The following is an 18,976-nucleotide window of genomic DNA, read 5'->3' as shown; positions in this document are numbered from 1 at the left end:
CTCATTGCAGATGCATCCGCTGGCAGCAGGGTTCTTTGTTTAACACCACAGTGCCTTGAGGACTACATGTGTAAAATGGCCCGTTTCTTTGCGCTGGCTTGCTGGCTGTGCTCAATGCAGATGGAAAGTATGTGGAGTGGTGCTGAAAGACGTTCAACTCCAGTTCAATCAGTCAACGGGACAACCTTCGATCCAGTTTGTGTATTAAAATTGCCTTTCGAATTCCAGTCTTGATTTCAGTACACAAACTGGACGCTGGTATCATCTCCAGAAATGATTGGATTGAAATTGAACGAGTCTGAATCCTGCTGTACATCCACGTCTATGCAGATGGACCAACTCTTCCACTGTGAGCCGGGAGAAGGTGCTCAGACTCTGCATGATTTAAGCTCTGCAGCAGCAGGCGGACATGGTTATATAATGCAAAAGCCTGGGCCTCCCATGCTCAGCAGCTGACATGCTGAGTGGTATGCTGCAGCAAGCCATCACTGATGGGAGAGAGTGAGGGGCAGCAATCGGCTGGCATACAGTACTGTACCTCAATCAGAACTGAGCATGGAGAGAGGGGGAAAGAGAGAAAGAGCTGGAAAGAGGGGGAAGTGTTGAAGAAAAAGAGATTGAAAGCAAAAGAAATAGAGAAACAAAAAGAAGCAGAAGGGAGAGCTGGGCAGAGAACAAGAGGGACCAAAAGGAAGGTAGAGAGAGAAATAGAGAAGGAGATAGATGGAAGGAGAAACATACACGAGGGAACCCACAAGCGGCGACAGACTGAGACGCTACAACTCCACGACCATGTCTTTTCTGAGACGATGAGAAACAGGAAAGGCCGATTTGGCTGGAAGGGTCCAGTTGGCCAGAATAGAGAAACAAGTATGTCTGTGTGGAGAAATGTGTGCATATGTGTGCACATATCGTCATCTTGCTGTGGATTGTATAACACTGCGTTAGATCCACAAGAGATATTTACAGAAGAACACAGAATCTGGGCTATGTGTTCAATGATGTGTTTAACAATCTGAACAAAGCATGTGTGTATTGCCTAAAGTTTGAATATGTGTATAGATTCTGAGATGCGGGGCTGAGGTGGGTTCTCTCACCACGGAGTTGTACTGCGTCTCACAGTAAGATCTTACTGTGAACTCCATGTCTTCCTCCTCCTTCTCCTTGACTGGTTTCTCAGGTTCCTCTTCCTCCTTCTCCTGCAGGTAGGCCTCCTGATCCTGGGGCATGTAGGACATCTCATCCTTGTTCTTGAACTCCAGGCTCAGGATGGACGGCGGCAGAAGAAGCCCTAAGATTACCTGGGTGGTGCGGGAGAGAGAAGGTGCAGGAGGAGCAGGAGGAAAGTTAGGGAGAGGAGCTGTAAGCGACAAATGACAGATGTGATAAAGATGAACAGTTTCATGAGCAGCGCTGCGGAAATTAGGACACAGAGAGTCTGGAACAAACTAACCTTCATAACCCTCGTGCACATGTGGAACTCACATAACATAATTTAACCTCATAAACACCGCCCCATAATACCCGGCCTGCACACGGTTGAATGACAAAGCTTTAGTATTTATGACAGGTCAGATGAGGGTTGTCATTGAGGAGGTCAATTACAAAAGAATTAGTCCAGACAGGCAGCAAGGGTGCTGCCATGATGGACACCCACCAGCAGCGGATAAAGGAGGCAGGCGTGCTGTAAACACTTCAGATAAATAATAGTCAAACAAGAAAAGCAAGAGTGAGGCTGTAACCACAGTGGGAAGGTGAAGAACAAGGAGAAGAGAAGAAGATGGAGAGCAGCGTAATCGAGTGTCTCCTTATCTCTGGAAGCAGCTGTCTGTTAATTATTTTCAGAGAGAATTTTAACTGTGTTCAACGCACTAGCTCAAAATTCAAGTAAGCTTTAATTAATTAAAAGTTTACTCATATTAAATTCTGATCAGATGAGGTTTGAAAAACTGAAAAAATAATTTAATAACACAGGTGTCAGTAAAGACAAACTGATTGAATGTATGAAAAGGACAGTTTCAGGGTGAAATAATGGGGGTTGTGACCACTACAAAATACAATTATAACCACAACATAGCAAGTGATATCTCAGCTTCTCTTGTCATCAGTCATTTCAAGGGGTTGAAGGCAAAGATGTCAATAGTTTGTCAGACTTGATGTGTGAAGAAATCAATGTACTCATCTTTGCATTTCATAGTCCCCTTCACAGCCTCCAGTAAACATTCTGATATGAGTTAGAGTGTTGGGAGTCGAAGACGACTGTCCTCGCAATTATAGAAACTCACATATGTGCACACATATTATTTTGACAACGTTATTTACTGAATATCATAAACTCCAGGGGGCACAGAATCTTGTTTGTTCCACTTGTGGTTTCCTTTCTGTCTTTCTGCTCCAGTGAGCTTGACTTAGCCGAGCACTTTCTCTTCTCTCCACCTCCCACTCCATCCCTCCTGCAAAGGCCAAACCATACTTAAAGTACTTGTAGTCTGCCCTGCTCCAAGAAGCTAGCCAGACCCATCATCCTGTCTCACTCTGTGTATGATGAGTGTGAACCCAGCTGTGCCTTCAGCAACTCTCATGGCAACTCTTCATTATAAATAACTCTAACCTCCCTGATCTGCGCAGCTGCCTCCTATCACCTCACCCCAAGACGTGTGGAAAAACCCACATGAGCAAAAATTGCCTAAAACTCAACTATCAGTCTTAACTGAAAGCTCTCCCCTCCACTAAAATGGATGCTCGCCCACATAGGCCTTGATATAAAATATGTGGGACACAATTTCAAGGTTTTTTTTAGTAATTAAGGTCAGTTCTTCTGTTCCCTCTGGCTTAAGAGAAGGCGTTGTAGGCTTATACTAATGAAGTTATGGCGGAAGTTCAACCAGGGGGGGCACCTGGCCCCGACACTCAGCACATTATGAATGTTCCTCCATAGCTCAATGCTCCTATAAATCTGTCTCTCCTGGCTGATCATCCCCCTCCCAACCATCACAAGTAACCCTGACTGGATGAGCTTTGGGGTTCATAGTCTTCTAGTACATCATTTCACCTTGAAGAACTCATCTGCATCATCAATCTGTCATTCCTTTTAAAATACTTGACCTAGTTTACTCTGAGTTAAATAAAAAAATATATAAATTACTCGGTCTTCACTTGCTGGTTTCTTATGGTTGAATTATGTACACATGCACTTGTGAAATCATATCAGAACAAAACACTCATCATACATTGAAGGACTGACTTTAACAGATTAGTCATCTCAGTTCTGATTTCTGTTGTTAACCAAACTACAAGATTACGAAGAGACGTGACGAGAATTCAGTGTAAAAATCAAAGGTTGATGTGATGTGATTGGAAACAGTCTGACTGATGTGAGGCAAGCACGTTGAGTCCTGCCCTCACAAAAACCTCAAGATAAAGTGCTTTAACTGTCAGTGGTGACCCGTCTACAGTACTTTTCACAGTCCAGTGCACTCTCTCCACATCGTTGGCGATGAGTCATCATGGTCAAACCACAGTTATAACCAGACACACACATGCACTTCTAGCTGTAGGTTATAAATTCCTTATTACAAAAACTTTGTATGGTTAAGAGCTAATTTTTCACCTGTGCTTAGTTTAGGTCTTATGTATTTAGTGAAGATGAACAGACACACAGTGTGGATGGACAATGACAGTATATTTTTTCAGTACTAGACTGATGGTGTCTGAGATTCATCAAGGACATAACTATTATATATATATTATAATTCACTGCAAACCACGCTGCATTACTTCTAATAGGAATCAGACTAATACTGGATTTTTGAGACTGAGACTGAGACTGATTGATAATCAAGAATATAATCAGTTTACAGCTGAAAAATAAACTTGTTAGTGCTCTCTGGTGGAAAAACTAAAAACTAAATTAACTCAAACTTGTATTTGGCAATTTCTTGTTACATCCAGGCTGTTACTGTATATGTACCGACATATTTGTAATATGCTAATATCAGGCAGGCTTTACGTAAAATCATGGTTTATTGTGTCTGAAGCAGCTTATGATATTCAGAAGTCATCTACAGAAATGTTTTCATGCATCACATCTGATAATTCTCATGTTAGTGTTAGCTACTCAGCAGCAGGACAGGCACAATTTGGGCCACCTAGACGTGAGGGGATTACTTGTTACACAACTTTTTCCAGGCAGTCTGATGGGATGCAATCATTCCAATACAACCCAAACACCGAAAGCCTAAAGTCATTGTGAAGTGAACAACTGTTAAGTGTAATTTTTGTTTTCTTTACCCACAGGTTATCCCAAACATCTGCCCCACTTCCACTACCTTCAGGCCTGAATTCTTGCGCATGCGCAGGCGTCCCATCCACATGTCGGTCAAGAGCATCTGACTGCAGGTGTGAGCGATGAAATCTCTATGTTTGGCCGCTACCGCCAGCTGCAGACAGGTGGCGTTGCTCCAGTTCTTCAGCTCGTAAGTCAGCAGCTTCATGGCCATCTGCTCGTCCTGTTTATAGGACTGGTCTAGGAGCTCCACTGCCAGCTGGCCAAACTCTCTAGGGAATTATATGCAGGACATATACAGGCACACAGAGACATGAAGAGAGACAGTAATATACTCTATACATGTAAAAATGAAATTAAACTGGTCCAGACATCGCTAACCATCTGGCCAGAAACATTCTGCATATCAACACAGCACACAGGCATGACTGAGGCATTACATGACAAGCATATCAAATGTCTTTAGTAGATGCACACACAAGGATACAGCAAAGAGTGCCCAAATTCTCACTGGTAATTATGTCTGTATTTGTCTAAGGTGAAGGGGTTTGTAATGCTTGTTCTTCCAGTTTATAACATACTGTATGTATTCTGCATAAACAAGAAATACTGTGTGCAGAATGTATTCTGAGATTTCATTCAAAGTTACAATTACAGGATAACAGAGCTGGTGTGAAATATTCCTTCCATAAATGAGGCAGAAACATAATAAAATATGGGAAAAATGGGAATAGTAGTATGGCCAACACACTCACATACACGCAAACACACACACACATAAACATAATCTTGCACTATCAAATATACAAAACTGCAGGCAAACATAAAGCACCGACCCTTGCACCAGCTTTTTAATATGTCCCATTCCAGACAATAAAGACATAAATCAGATGAAGTTTCACCCTAATTTCAGACACTGGAAAAAACTTTTTGCCACACAGACATGCATGCAAACAAACTCACGAATACACAACACAATATTGTACACCATACCGGAAAGCAATCACTCCTGTTAGTTTTATGTGTGTAATAAAACACTAACACTGCTGGGCTTTGGAGGATTTATGAAGCAAGGACTCACAATGTCATGGATGCACAGCACATGACACAGTTCAGCTGTGTTATATCAACAGGAGAATGAGTTTCTGGTTCTATGAAGTGCTTTTTTAAATGACTTAAAAGATAAATCATGACATATAAAATGCGTATATACCAACAGCATTTGTTGGCAAGTGCTTTGAGAAGCAGGAACTCCCTACATAATGTAGGCATCGCTGTATGTACTTCCACATATTATAAATATCCCACAAGTTCCCACAAACATCCCTTCCCTTCCCACACAAGCACACACTCAAAGATTTTCACATGAACACAAATTATGTAAAAATTAGAGATATAGATAGAAGACAGAAGAAGATATAAAAATGTATGTAGTTAAATGAGCTCTTCGAAGGAAAGCAGCCAAATTCTCAGCGGAAAGTACACTGAAAATATGCCAGCTCTAAGGCTGTTCTTTGAAACTGTGAGTGTGCGTTTGTGTGTGTGTGTGTGTGTTGGGGGAGCTGGGGATTGGTGTGGCTGTGCTTCATTTGTAGTATCTGAAAAATTCCCCCTAATTAACAGTTATTTCCGTAGCCAGCATTCTCATCTCTAGGTGATTACCTTCATCTCAAATGCATACGCTTAACTAACGATGATGCATGTCATTAGATTTCTGTATGTATGTCACTTACATCCCACGGGAGCCTGGGGTAGTCTGAAACGGGTCATTTTCCAGGAAAGAAGGCGTGTTAGTTAGTGTGTTTGTATGTGTGCATCTGCCTATATGTGCTAGAGTGTTGGGGGGGGTTAGTGTTCCCGTCTAGACTCCCTACTCAATTTTGCATTCATCATTTGGAGCAGACCTACTCAACAAAGCCATGTTAAGATGACATGGTGGACCACATAAGCAGAGACGGCCTTATGTGTGTGTGCATCGTTGGTGTCACCGACCTGGAGTTGTGGTTTAGTTCCTGGGAGATATCGTCCACCATGTCGTTCTCAGATGCTTCATGTGCCATGGCCTTGCAGAGCTTGCAGGCTACCAAGGCCTTGGCCATGGCCTCTTCGCCGTGCTGCCAAAAGAACAGAGCCATCTTCTGACGTTTCATAAGCACAGCCCACACCATCAGCTCATGGAAGGGGAAGGGGAAGTGGTTGATTTCTGGGTCGTCCAAATCGATGTCCACCTCCTCTTCTCGTTTACGTGTCGTTTTTTGACGGCCTCTGCGGATCGGCATGTCATCCTGGTGGAGATCCAATGGCAAGTGAGAGGGGAAGGAAAAGAGACACGGCTACGTAGATATTTTCTGGGGACAATTTGTTTTGGATATTCAAATCCAGTACAACGGGACAACATTTAAGTGTTTTAAGTTGATTCTGAAGTCTTTAAATTATCTCAAAGCTTAGGGTCTAAATGGCAACTGCGTGTCAAACTCAAGAAACTTTAAAGCTGAGAAAAATTTAAGCTATGACAGACTTTTCCTGGGTTTAGCCACATTAGACATACGATATGTCTAGAATGGTCATATCATCCAGTGCAGATTTTTTCAAAGCTGTTCACCCTCCATGTGATGAGAGTTAGTTGAATGCAGAGGGAAAGTCAGAGTTTGGAGGAGACAGGTGGAAGGACAATGTGCTGCACACAAAATACACACGGCAGGCATGATCTTATACACTTTTCAATAGTTTTCTCTTTTTTTTTTTTTTTTAACTTTTTCTTTTGAGTTAAAAAAAAATAACTCCACCAGACATAACCATTCACTCATTGTCTCTGGAGAGACTGACACTGCCAGTTAGTGCCTAAAATAGCATGCCAGCAGGGAGGTATTGATCTCAAATAATTTCACAGTTGAGGACCACTGATGGTTGGTCAATTATAGACATCTGAGAAATGACTTTCAGTGCCCCTAGAATAGCTGCTTGCTTTGAGACAGATTATCTGGACAAAGAAATATATGACAATACTATCTCACTAAATTATTCAGTAATCTTAGACAGGGGCGCTCCTTGTCTATTTATAAAAGAATAAGAATAAGCTTGTAATTTTATGGACATTAAGAAATGATTGCAGCATCATAAATTTAAATTTTCAACAATAACGGGTGTCAGGAGTTAACAGCAGTAAATTTGACATATTCTGTTTCATGGCCAGGTTGCCACACTGATTGAATGATAAATTGGCTTATGAAAAAAAACAGAACAAGATGAAGTAGATTAAAACAGGCACAAACAAAGACAGAACACACACTGACAGGGAGACAGATTTCAAACAGGTAGACTTACAAAGGAACGGACAGCCATGCACGTTAGATATAAATACCTCTGAGGGAACTGTAGACACATACTGTGATAAAAGTTTCATAATGTGGATATCTCATGGTGTGTACACCATGGATGCATGAGAGTACACAAACCATGTATTACGTAATCCTGTTCGGTCAGCCATTACCTATTTAGTTCAATGTAACTGGGCTGTTCTGACATGTATCATAATGTGAGTTATATACATACATTTACACCGTCTGGAGCTGTTAAATATGTATGTGGTCATAAGCATTTTTTTTTCATAAATCTTACAAAAATGTAATAAAACGTAACGTAAAATAACGTATAAGGCAGTGTATAATGTTATTTTTATTTTTTTGAAAACAAGCCTTTAACTGGCTTAAAAGTGAATACAGATAGCCAGCATTATAAATTAAATATGCCTCAAGTTCTTCCTTTAAAAGACTACGAGGCACACAACACACTTTATTATTATCTTTTTTTTTTTTTTTTGCTGAGAGGGTTTTCTACAGACCGACTATACAGCCAACAGTTTTAAGAGAAAAGACTGTTTTTTCAGACAAGGGAGAAGAACAGTGAAGTAATGACTGAATAACAACCTTGATGAGATCAACACTCACCTCCATCCCCAGCAGTTTCAGGGCTTTGGGCTAGAAAAGCAACAAGAACATAAACAAACAGAACAACACCTTGTCGAATGTATTTTATAGAGCAATTTACTCTATAAGCACAACACAACGCAGAATGACAGACTCACTCACATGAGACCAGATATATTATTTAATATGGTAGGTCACTCATTTTCAGTTTAGCAGATTTCTTGAACAATGAGGGACAAAATTTTGTGCTGGTGTGACTGACAGTATACTATACATACAGTAACAACCTCCGGCTGTGTGTTTGCATGTGTTAAAGCTGAACGTATTTGTGCATTTGGTACAGTACTGTGTATCCGTATTAAAACAGGGCATGTATGAATTATGTATTCATGAGCCATCATCTGAGTTGGTAAAAATAGCCCAGGTCTCCTGTGGGGATTTTGATATCTGCATCTATTTCAAGGCTTTGTTCTTTGTTAACATGTGTTTGTGTGTGTGTGTGTGCTTGTGAACGTGCTTGCACGTGACTATGTGATCGCACATTCATTTCATCTAGAAAATCACAGTTCCATTGGAATCTATTCCCTATCTCTCTCTCTCTCTCATTTTGCCTCTTTGCTCAGTCTCTGTCCCGTTTCTTTGCTTTCGCTGTATCTGCGTCTTTCCAGCTGCTTTGTTGCTGCCATGGCAGACATACAATGAGATAAACAGGCACATGACAACACACATACACACACACACACACACACTCACAAACACTCAAATATACAAACACAAAGGCGCACCATCAAGCAGAAACAAGGTGTTTCAGACACAGCTGTGTACTGTATATTTCCATTTGCATCACACCTGCGGCAGTGTGTAAGGTATTGAGGCTGAATGAGAGAATTATACATCAGAACGGAACATGAGCGTATACCATTTCATGTAAAATGTGTTGAAATGGTATAGCACATGATCTCAATGATCAGTTGGTTAAAGGTGTGCTTATCAGTGAGATGAGTTTCTGTAGTGGTTGGTATGAAGTGTGTATTTTCTTGGGGTTATGATGGCACATGATGGAGGGCCACTGCTATAGATGGATGATTTGTCGCATCGAGCTAATAATAGGTGCTGTGCTGCCACTCTACTAGAGGTGAAAATAAAGAATAAGGGGAGGACCACTCTTATGTTTGACCTCTGCTGATGAACAACACCTTGATTACTTGGGATAATGACTTGAAACACATCACATCACATCACATCATGTTGAGGTTTTCTAAAAAACATTTCCACATTCCAATCCAGGGCTACACTAGCTATAAGTCGCACCTTGAAGTAAAACAGCTGAAATTTACAGTTTCAAGCTTATACTATATATTGGAAAGGTCATTCTGTCCTGCCATTTAAGTCAATCATTTCCCCAATATGTATGAAAACGTTATCATCTGTGCAAAGGACAGATCATAATACACTGCTGTCTAAAAACGACAGATAAAATCCAGTATATTGCTCATGTTATTTCCGTCATCCTTGCTTTAAACATCAAGTACCTACAGGAAACTGCAGGCTAAGGTCGTCTTTGCTTCATGTCACAATGAACCAGATTTAAATGTACACTCTAATTTACTACTTGTAGCAAGGTGAAATTTACCCCTGAGTGCACAATCCCTGATTAACATTTTATTATTAAAACATAATTTGCCTACATTATCCAACTTGTCCTTATCAGGCCTAATTTGATCATGAGGCTAATTTCACTGATACTCTTCCTTTGATTAATGACATTTACATCTACACGTAAGTGTTGAACTGCATTAAATGGTGAGATGCTACTGCAGGTGAGAATAAGTCACTCACCCTCTTTGGTCCGAAGAGGTTGTGGTATAGAGTCCTGAATCTCTTCCTGGTGTAGTTACAACGGTATGCTCCGCCCATAAGGTATTCAATGACCAGTCCAATGTCGATGAGGCTGATGCGGTAGTCCGGGGGCAGGTTTCCCTAGAAAAACCAGACGGTGTTAACAGCCAACAACTCATTCCAAATGACTGATAAAAGAAAAGTAAACAAGAGGGAAGCAATAGTACAAAACAAATCACGCAGTCATACACACTCACTTCACAAAATCCATATCAAACTGTTTTTGGCTATGAAAACAAAAAAAAACAAAAACGTGATTATCGGATTCACCTTGAAGTAGATCCAACTGAACCCTGGATATTCTCGCTTGGAAAGAACACATAATGTCAGTGAGTATACCGCACGATAAGCATGAGCAGGGGAAATGAGAAACACAAAAACTCTCAGGCGAGATCTCTCTTCCAGCCTCTTAAATAAACTGTTATCTCATCGACGTGGTTTAGTTTAGGTTTTTTGATTTTTTTTAAACTACGTGGATAATCGTTTCGATGTAGAAACTTGGAACTATTCCCTCAATATCGTAATTGTTTCAGGTAAGGTATTTCCTGGGCTTTGTTCTCTTAGATCCAATACAAGAGCAGAAAATGAAGGGAGAATGAAAACTTAGGTGCAGAATGATTTATAGAGAGAATATAATTGCTGAGGACAGTTAAAAAGGATGTAAAAAATTGAATGATCTGTCATAATTTGCATTTAGGGAAATAATAAGATATCCTCAGAGAGGTTCAACACAGTCTGGAAGAGAAGAAAAGAAAGAGAAAGTGGTAATGACTCATTAGCCTGGAAGAGAGGGGTAATAGCATGGAGAGACAGACAGATAACTATTAATACTGGATGGGAGAATCATTATTGAAATGCAAGTCTTTTCACATGAACACTATAACCATGTCAACACTTTGCCCTCAACGTCACCCCTCAATCCTGCAGTCATTATCCTGACCCCCACTGTTTCTTTGAGCTGCACCAATTACCTTACACATCTTTAGACCTATGCTGATACCATCTCCACTTAATCAGCAATCAGATGTGAGATCCTAGATCTCTGTCCTCCTCATCCCCAGCATGCCCTCATATCCGAAGATTCAATTCTATTGGCTGCAGCACAGTAAAGCCAGGAAGCACTGCTACCAAACCCCTGTAGGCCAACTGCTAACACTTTGAAGTAAAGAGAGCCACAGATACTGCTTGTCTTTTAATACATACTGGAGTTCAAAGTGAGCACACAAAGAATCACCTCCTCGTCCTACTGATATAGTTCAAATGCACCAGTCAGCGGTCAGCAGAGCCCTCTTTTAATTCCCTGGGGTGGTGAAGCTGAAGCTAATAATAGCTTGTTTAGACCTTGTGTAAATACACACACACTCTCTCTCTCTCTCTTATTTCTTAAATTCTCCAGCGTAGTTAGTGAGCTTTGAGTCCTGAGGCACGTCCCTGGCATTAACAGCGAGTATTTTACCATTTGAAAAATCTTTAAAATCTAAACACTACACCTAAACCCTTTTTAAGGTGTAATTTCTTGCTGAACTTACAGAAAGTCAGATAATCACAATACAGATAACATATGTAATGCAATGTACACTAGGTCAGTGTTTCATGTCAGCTGATGACCTACATTACTAATCAACTACCCAAATATTCTGGCTCATTCTTACAGTCATTTAGCAAAGAAAACTGAGAAGTAAAACTGTCAGGTTACATTTGGATTTTCTCCCAACATTACCTGATATGTGAGACTCAAGGCACGAGGTGTATTGCTACCAACCTTTGGCCGCAAAACTGTGTTGTTCATTTGCTCTGCAGGAAAACCAATTTCTGCCTTTGCAGCTGTAGTCCATAAGCCAATCTCTGCGATTCTTCCTGTTTTGTGACTCAACTTTCACACAGTCTAATGAACGGACCAGATTAAATCTGAGAGCGGGCCTTACAGCAGTTATTAGAACAACACCAATAACTGAAAATTGCTGACGGTACGGCCAATATATTAATGAGAAAGGAAACGGCGATGACATGGTGACTCGACCTGAGGGATAGCAGTAAAATCTAATTAGCATCATACTATGATACAACAACAACACACAAACACTCAACTATACTATAACAAGCAGCTCTGCAAAAAGTAGATGTTGATGTTATGCCATGCACTACAGAGTGTGTTTTGCACATGTCCGAAGTGTTGTGAGGTGTTGTATCATACAAACTACATACACTCTCTGCGCCAACTTCAGATCAGAGTTGTGCTTAAAGACAGAGCGGAGTTAAAGGAGTGATGCATGCGGCATTACTGTAATCAGTAACACTTTAATTAACGAACACCTCTCAGTGCTAATGCCGGTGTTACTGACCCCTCTATTATCTCTCAACAGTGGGATCACTCCTAATTGGACATGGGCTGAATGTAAAAGTCTAGGTTGCTGTCTTTTACCACCGGTAATAATCAAGATGTTATAGGAGAAATGCAGCAAAAATAATGCAAACTGCATAGTGTAAACCTGGGTTAAATAATCCGGCTGTTTCATCATCTTCACCATGAAAATAACACAGTGGCGATGCAAGAATAAATATGTTTTTCATGTACCGGGATGCACAATTTCACTACTCTAGTTGGAACTGCATATAAAAAGACCACACGTAATAATTATGTTAATAATACAAATAAAAACAAATGAATTAATTGGGTGTTTACTGAGTTATTCCTTCTCAGCCTCACAGCAGTTCCAATGCGGCTTCAGTTTGCTTAAATTCAAGTTCTGTGGATAAAACAATGTTTAATAGATGTAGTGTTTGTTTGCCGTGGTACTGTGTGCCTTAGAGAAGGAACAGAGTACATTGCTTAAGAGTCCTGAGGGGGATGAGAGTCGTGCATAGCTCTACACAGCCACTGCAGCCTTTAACTCCAGCTGAAAGAGAAAAGCCGGCCTCTATTTGCAGTTAACAGCAACTAGGGCTACCGAGATGAAAACAAACAAATAGATGCAAACAGAGTAACGGAACACATCGCCCAAAAAAAAAAAAAAAAAAAAGCAACTGAAACTCTATGAACTCAGACATGTCTTCTTTAATATACACATTCAAGCCAACATTCCCATACGGTGTGCCTGAACAGCCACACAGCTAAAGTGGCGGTAGTGATGGTCTTACCTTTTTGACATCTCTGACAAGGTGGTACAGCGTGTTGGACGGTCCATGTCTCTGTTGAATAAAAATCAAACAGAGCATGTCAGGATATGCTGTACACTATCACCACCTACAAATGATCTGCCAGTGGAGATTTTGTTATATAAAGATGATACAGCATGTGTTTACTAAGCAATGTTGTCACCGCGGTTATGTGCATTTGTTATACCGTGTTGTAAAGCTCCTCCAGTCTGGAGAGTGTGAGGAAACGGTGCATACTGACTCCATTTTCAATCAGCAGCTTGACAAAATCCACTCTGTCCAGAACTAAGGCATCCAGCATTGCCTGCTCCAGGGAACCAACCTAAGGCACATGAGATTGAGAGTATATAGTACATACTTATGATACTACACACACTACATATATATAGTAGAGTATGGACAAGTAAGCACAGATCAAGTGTATATGTGCTATTTTTAGATGAGTTCTCACAGTCCAGATCAATGTATTAGTGCTTTATGTGCCACAGATTTCACATGACACATCAATTAAAAAATATATAAACAACTATTTTTCTTATTTTAACCTTATGTTATAGATTTTTTCCTGCTATGGACCACATGTCCAAAATAAAGTCAGTTTAATTTACACAGTTGAACATTTTGAAAGACATCTTGTCATTACACAACTGAAAACTGCAAGAAATGCATACCTTTCAATTATATTCACAAATAACCCCAGAAATCCATCATTTGCAACCATTTGTCAGTTGTTGAACTCTTTCAATGGCTGATTTTGAGCTGCTTTCTGCAACCAATAAATTCATCCTTAAAGTGTTAAGTATCCTTTTATCTGATGATATTGACTTTGTCTTTCTAATTATTTTTAAGTATTTTATCTTAATGTGAAGTACTTTGAGCTGCATAGCTTCAACGCTATATTATCAGTTTTGTTGAGGATGAAGCCAGGGCAAACTTTCAAACAAGTGCTGTGTATAAAATCAATATTGCAGTTGTATGTCTGTTGTACTGTGTATGTTTCTTACAGGCCACTGCTGTCCGTAGATGAAGATCTGACTGCGGGCAATGTCGACTCTGTTCCATGCCAGAGCCAAACTCAGCTGGTCAGGAGCTGAAGCGTTGGCACCTGATGGGTGAGAGAAAATGTCGTATGTTTGGCTATCAGGGTTTCTTAAGCACTGATAGTGATACATAGTCCATGATAATATGGATCACAGTATAATCATGCAGTTGTTCATCATTTGTTGGTTTAGTACTTTCATTGCTGCAACTTTGATCTGCTTTTGCTGTTCATTTGATTTTCTCGTAATGTGCTCTGATATTCTCATTTACCCTTGCTGAATGCTATTGCTTTTGCTGCTGCTAAAAAGGTATTGATACATTTTTATCTTAAGTCAAAGACAGCTCTGGAGGGACCTCTTTTGTGTTATTTTATGTTGTTTTAGTGTTCCTGTATAGACAGAGTTGCGGCTTCTCCACGTATGTAGCATTATTTCAAATCAAAATGTTGTTTATTTATTGATTTTTCAGCTTTTTCTAGTTTTAATCTGATTTGTATTGCACTCTAGTTGTACTGCTCTGACCTGCAATTGTAGAGCAATTGCAGCTCCTATAGCTGTTGACTAATAGCTACTACCTCTCCTGTTGAAGTATTGGGGCTTCATCTTTAGGCTGCAGTAGCTTCATCTGCAGGCTTGGGGGACTGCCTGTCTGCTGACAACTTTCGTCCTCTGTTCCTGCCTTTGCCTGTGCCTGTTATGCAAGTTTGTAGACAAGAGATGTCTTCCTATTGGAGGCTGACAGGCGGTCCTTCTTTGATGTATCACCTAATTTAACGCCCCATCTCATCCCTGCATATAATATGGAATATAACTGTGTTCCTTTGGTTTTCTATGTCAGTGAACTTCATCGTTTACAGTATTCTGTTACTCAGGTAACATCAACATATCTGTAACATTATCAGCAGAAGAAGAAAATGAACTATACATACATACATGACAGCCAAAAAGGAAATTGAAACACAGAACAAATGATCAAAAACGTGGCATTCTGCACACATCAGATCTGCTTAATGTTATACGAGAAGAAGCGGAGGCATGAAAAAAATATATTGTTCACTAGATTCAAGGGCACACTGACAAATAAGGATAAATAAAAAATAAAATGACATTGCTGAAAAACAGCACTTCTTTCATCACTGTGACAGCTTTTGCTGCATGTCCTTGCTGTTTGGGTAAGGGCCAAGTGGTGGATGTAAATCTGCCCAAAACAGTTTCAGGGAAATACACAAAATTTAAGCAGAAGATTATGCAGTAGTAAGTTTCAGGTAGTGGGTGTTCAGTAATTGCTTATATAGGTATTTCTTGCAGGAGCTTAGGCAACAGTGATACAGTAATTTGTTGTAGTTGTGTGAATAAGTCTTCAACACTTAATCCAACGGAGAAAACTCAGAAAGAATAGAAAATGTGCTGGTGAAAAAACAGTATGTGAGACACAGAGGGACTGTAAATATAAAATCAAACTTCAACTTTACTATTCAGAATTGATTAGTAAACTCCAATATAAAATATCTTGAGTGTAAAAACAAAAAAGCAGGGCTGCCAAGCCTCATGCACTGACAATGAGACTCACGCAATTGACACTTTTCACATGCTCTCACGCCACAAGGCCATTTTCTCATGCAGTGAAAAACAAATTCATAACGGATAATGTCACAGCGCGAAAAGATGACACTGACAGCGCACAGACAGACAAGACAGAGCAGCACAGCGCAACAGCAGCACCGTGTAGCAGCGGGTTGTTCAGCAAGAAATAAACACAAATCTATTATATTATAATTTATTCCCATGCATGCTGCTCCGAGTAATCTCAGTCAGTGGCTCTTCTGGCAGCAGCACAGCATCTCTCCCTCTCATCTCACTTTGTACTCTATTGCAATTGTTAGACTTTGAAGATGGCCTTGTGAGTATTGAGAATAGCAACCCTCAGGTTTAACCAGGTTTAGTTATCTTAATCATATTATGATGTGTTGTAAGGCTATTTCATTTATATAAATTGTTTGTCTTGTTTACCCTTGAAGATGGCCTAGTAGCCTGCAACCTTCTACCATTTTAGGGCTACATAATGTTTTTATAATATAATTTTAAAAATGAAATAGCAATTTGTCTGATAATTATTTCCTGTCCTGATCCACCCGATTAGACACTGTTCTTGATGCATTCTCAGTTTTCGTAGCCCCTCAATCTAACTAATCTAGACTAGTGCAGGTGGCTGTTTCTTGACCTAATCCAAGAGGGAAGGTGGTGTAGACATGCAGGAAATTTTTTTTAAATTACATTTTTTTATGGGGGAGGACCCCCAGACCCTCCCAACAAGTGTGTATTGTTCCAAAACATAACCAGGTGAGCATGGTAAGGAGCACAGATCTTGTCCTATGTTTTGAAGAAAAATATGTGTGTGTCAATAAAATATGTGCCAGAGAGAGGTCAGGTGGGTCAGTTGACCATGAATGATCATTTTATTATGAACAACAATAAGTACTACCTAAGTGCACTTGGCAGTCCTGATTAAACGTAGTAAAAAAAAGCACTCACTCCAGCCTCTAAAAGTAGCTGGTAACTTTTGTAGTGGCGCACTTTGGTGCTGACCAGTGAGATATAGCAGAAAACAACAGTCTGGTGTTCACATTAATAATTTACCTGGACACTTGGACGAAGCACCCAAAATGAGAAAGACAAGGTAACAATTCATCTAAGCCTTTAGGGAAATCCAGTGTATTATAAGATATAATAATCCCTTGTGTGTAGAAAAGACTGCAATTTTTAATAAGCACACCAGCATCATCACTTTACACGGTGCTCTCTCTCCGACTTAAAGGCCCATACAGCATTACTGGAGATTAATGGCGTGATTTCAGACAGAGCTCTGCTACTGTAATAAGATGCAGAGCTCCCTAATAACAGCTTTAGTGGATATATATGTATATTAAAAGGCAGGGTGGCCTTGCTTTATCAAAGGCCTGTGGCTTCACTGTCTGCCTGCAGGGAGGCTGAACTGTAGCTAACTGACTTTATGGACACAGTCCTCAGGATATTGACTACCTCTGACGGCAGACCATCAATTACTCTAAACTCCCCCTGTTACTCCATGTGTCTTAGCTGGCGTTTCCTTCCTGCTCTGTCTGTTACCACTTCTCTAAATCTTTCTATTTCACTTGCTCCTTTTATCCTTTTTTCTTGCTCTTGCTCTGTTCTCTCCTCACTGTGTATTCCTGACTCTGCTGTGTTTTGTTGAGCTTCAGGCAGTAGCTTAGTTCTCCAGCAAAGGAGTCTAATCCAGTGTTTTAAAAAGCTCTCAGGCAGGATGTGACTGATTTCATTTTACACTAAAAGCCTTAACGCGTCCCATTCACTCAGCTGCAGAATAAGACTTGCATGTAAAATGACCCTCATGCTGTTTATCATAAAGGATTTTTTGCCCTTTTTCCCGGTGTTCCTCTCTCATCCTTTTACTTCTCTGATCTACTCCTTTTCATTTCCATGTTCTTATTTTGTCTCCTCTCTTTCTTTGATTTCAATTCCCTCTTTCACTCATTCTTCTAAATGCCATTCCTATCACAACGTGAAAAGAAATGAATAAAACGGCTAAAAAAGTGAATAGAAATGAAAGAGATCAACAGATGGTATCAACAGAATAGATGAGTGAGACGTGTACACAAGGAAAGTAAGTAGTAGTAGAGCAATGAAGTCAAAGATCAGGGAGAGATTCATGGGCCAGAGAAATCATGAATCTTGACTGCTACACATAAATTATGTAAAACACATTTCTCTTTCACTCTCTTCCTTGCCAAACTCTGTAGTTTAGTCTCACTCTCAGTCTCTGTGGAATGAAATGTTTCTCTGAGGAACAATTCCTGAGATAGTCAATCATATGCTCTGAATTGCTAAGCAGTCCCACAGGACTCACTGTTTCTTCGTACACTTGTGTACACAGGTGTGTATGTGGGAGAGAGTATGCATCCTTGCTCCAGCCTGGCTAGTGTTATATTCTTTGAAGAGGCAAGAGCAGCCATGATCAATACAAGCTACTGAACAACCAATCGAAAGTATGGATCTATGAATCCTCTGTGTGTGTGTGTGTGTGTGTGTGTAGAAGGGAGGGTATGGAAGGGTGGGAGCATGGGAAACAGCGAAGTGGGAAATAGGGTGGAGGAACAATGGTGGTTGAGTTTAATTGCACTGTCTGCACTTGACAAATTTTCAATTTTGTAACCCAATTTTGTCCAGTTCATTGCTTGTATTGGCAATTGCATAACAATTTGTTGAAGTATAAGGATCACTGCTTCTGCTTCTGCTAACTGTATATCTTCTAGTATATCTTACTTTGTCATACCTTAAATCTGTGCTACTGTTGCCATGCTGATTGATTATTCAACATGTATTACAGTGTGATATGTGCAGACAATGACACTGAATGGCTGTGTAACATTATCTGCATACAGTTGTATATGTGTAAAGATAAGATGCTCTGACTGTGTGAACGCTGGACACACAATAGGTGCAAGAGTAATAGTGTATGCTTAGGCCATGCATCCATTTTCAAAGTAATAATTGACCTCATGGGAAATTAATTTGATAAATACAAATTAAATTGAAATATACACTTCAAACGAGATGGATAAAAGACAATACTTTTCACTATTTTCTGGTGACTGTAAGTGTCTTTCTATAAT

At 40.1% G+C, this 18,976-nt stretch overlaps 1 protein-coding gene across 4 annotated transcripts in view; it reads right to left on the bottom strand.

Annotated features, from left to right (window-relative positions):
* The window catches only part of trpm3 (transient receptor potential cation channel, subfamily M, member 3), a 149,948-nt gene that overhangs the window by 14,872 nt on the left and 116,100 nt on the right, over nt 1-18,976 (bottom strand). For 3 of the 4 annotated variants that reach the window (XR_010931055.1, XM_067607102.1, XM_067607109.1), the window contains 8 exons: nt 14,271-14,371; nt 13,454-13,588; nt 13,249-13,299; nt 10,051-10,191; nt 8,233-8,262; nt 6,278-6,570; nt 4,329-4,557; nt 1,098-1,301 (listed from right to left, as the gene is read on the bottom strand). Coding sequence is in view for 3 of the 4 variants with exons in the window: in XM_067607102.1 (XP_067463203.1) it covers nt 1,098-1,301; nt 4,329-4,557; nt 6,278-6,570; nt 8,233-8,262; nt 10,051-10,191; nt 13,249-13,299; nt 13,454-13,588; nt 14,271-14,371 (1,184 nt within the window). In the remaining variant the exon portion in view is untranslated. The remainder of the gene's footprint in view (nt 1-1,097; nt 1,302-4,328; nt 4,558-6,277; nt 6,571-8,232; nt 8,263-10,050; nt 10,192-13,248; nt 13,300-13,453; nt 13,589-14,270; nt 14,372-18,976) is intronic. The other variant, XM_067607114.1, reaches the window with a different exon arrangement.

The sequence above is a fragment of the Thunnus thynnus genome, chromosome 2 (assembly GCF_963924715.1).
Source record: "Thunnus thynnus chromosome 2, fThuThy2.1, whole genome shotgun sequence".
Classification (NCBI taxonomy): domain Eukaryota; kingdom Metazoa; phylum Chordata; class Actinopteri; order Scombriformes; family Scombridae; genus Thunnus; species Thunnus thynnus.
This window is presented reverse-complemented; position numbering and strand designations above follow the sequence as displayed.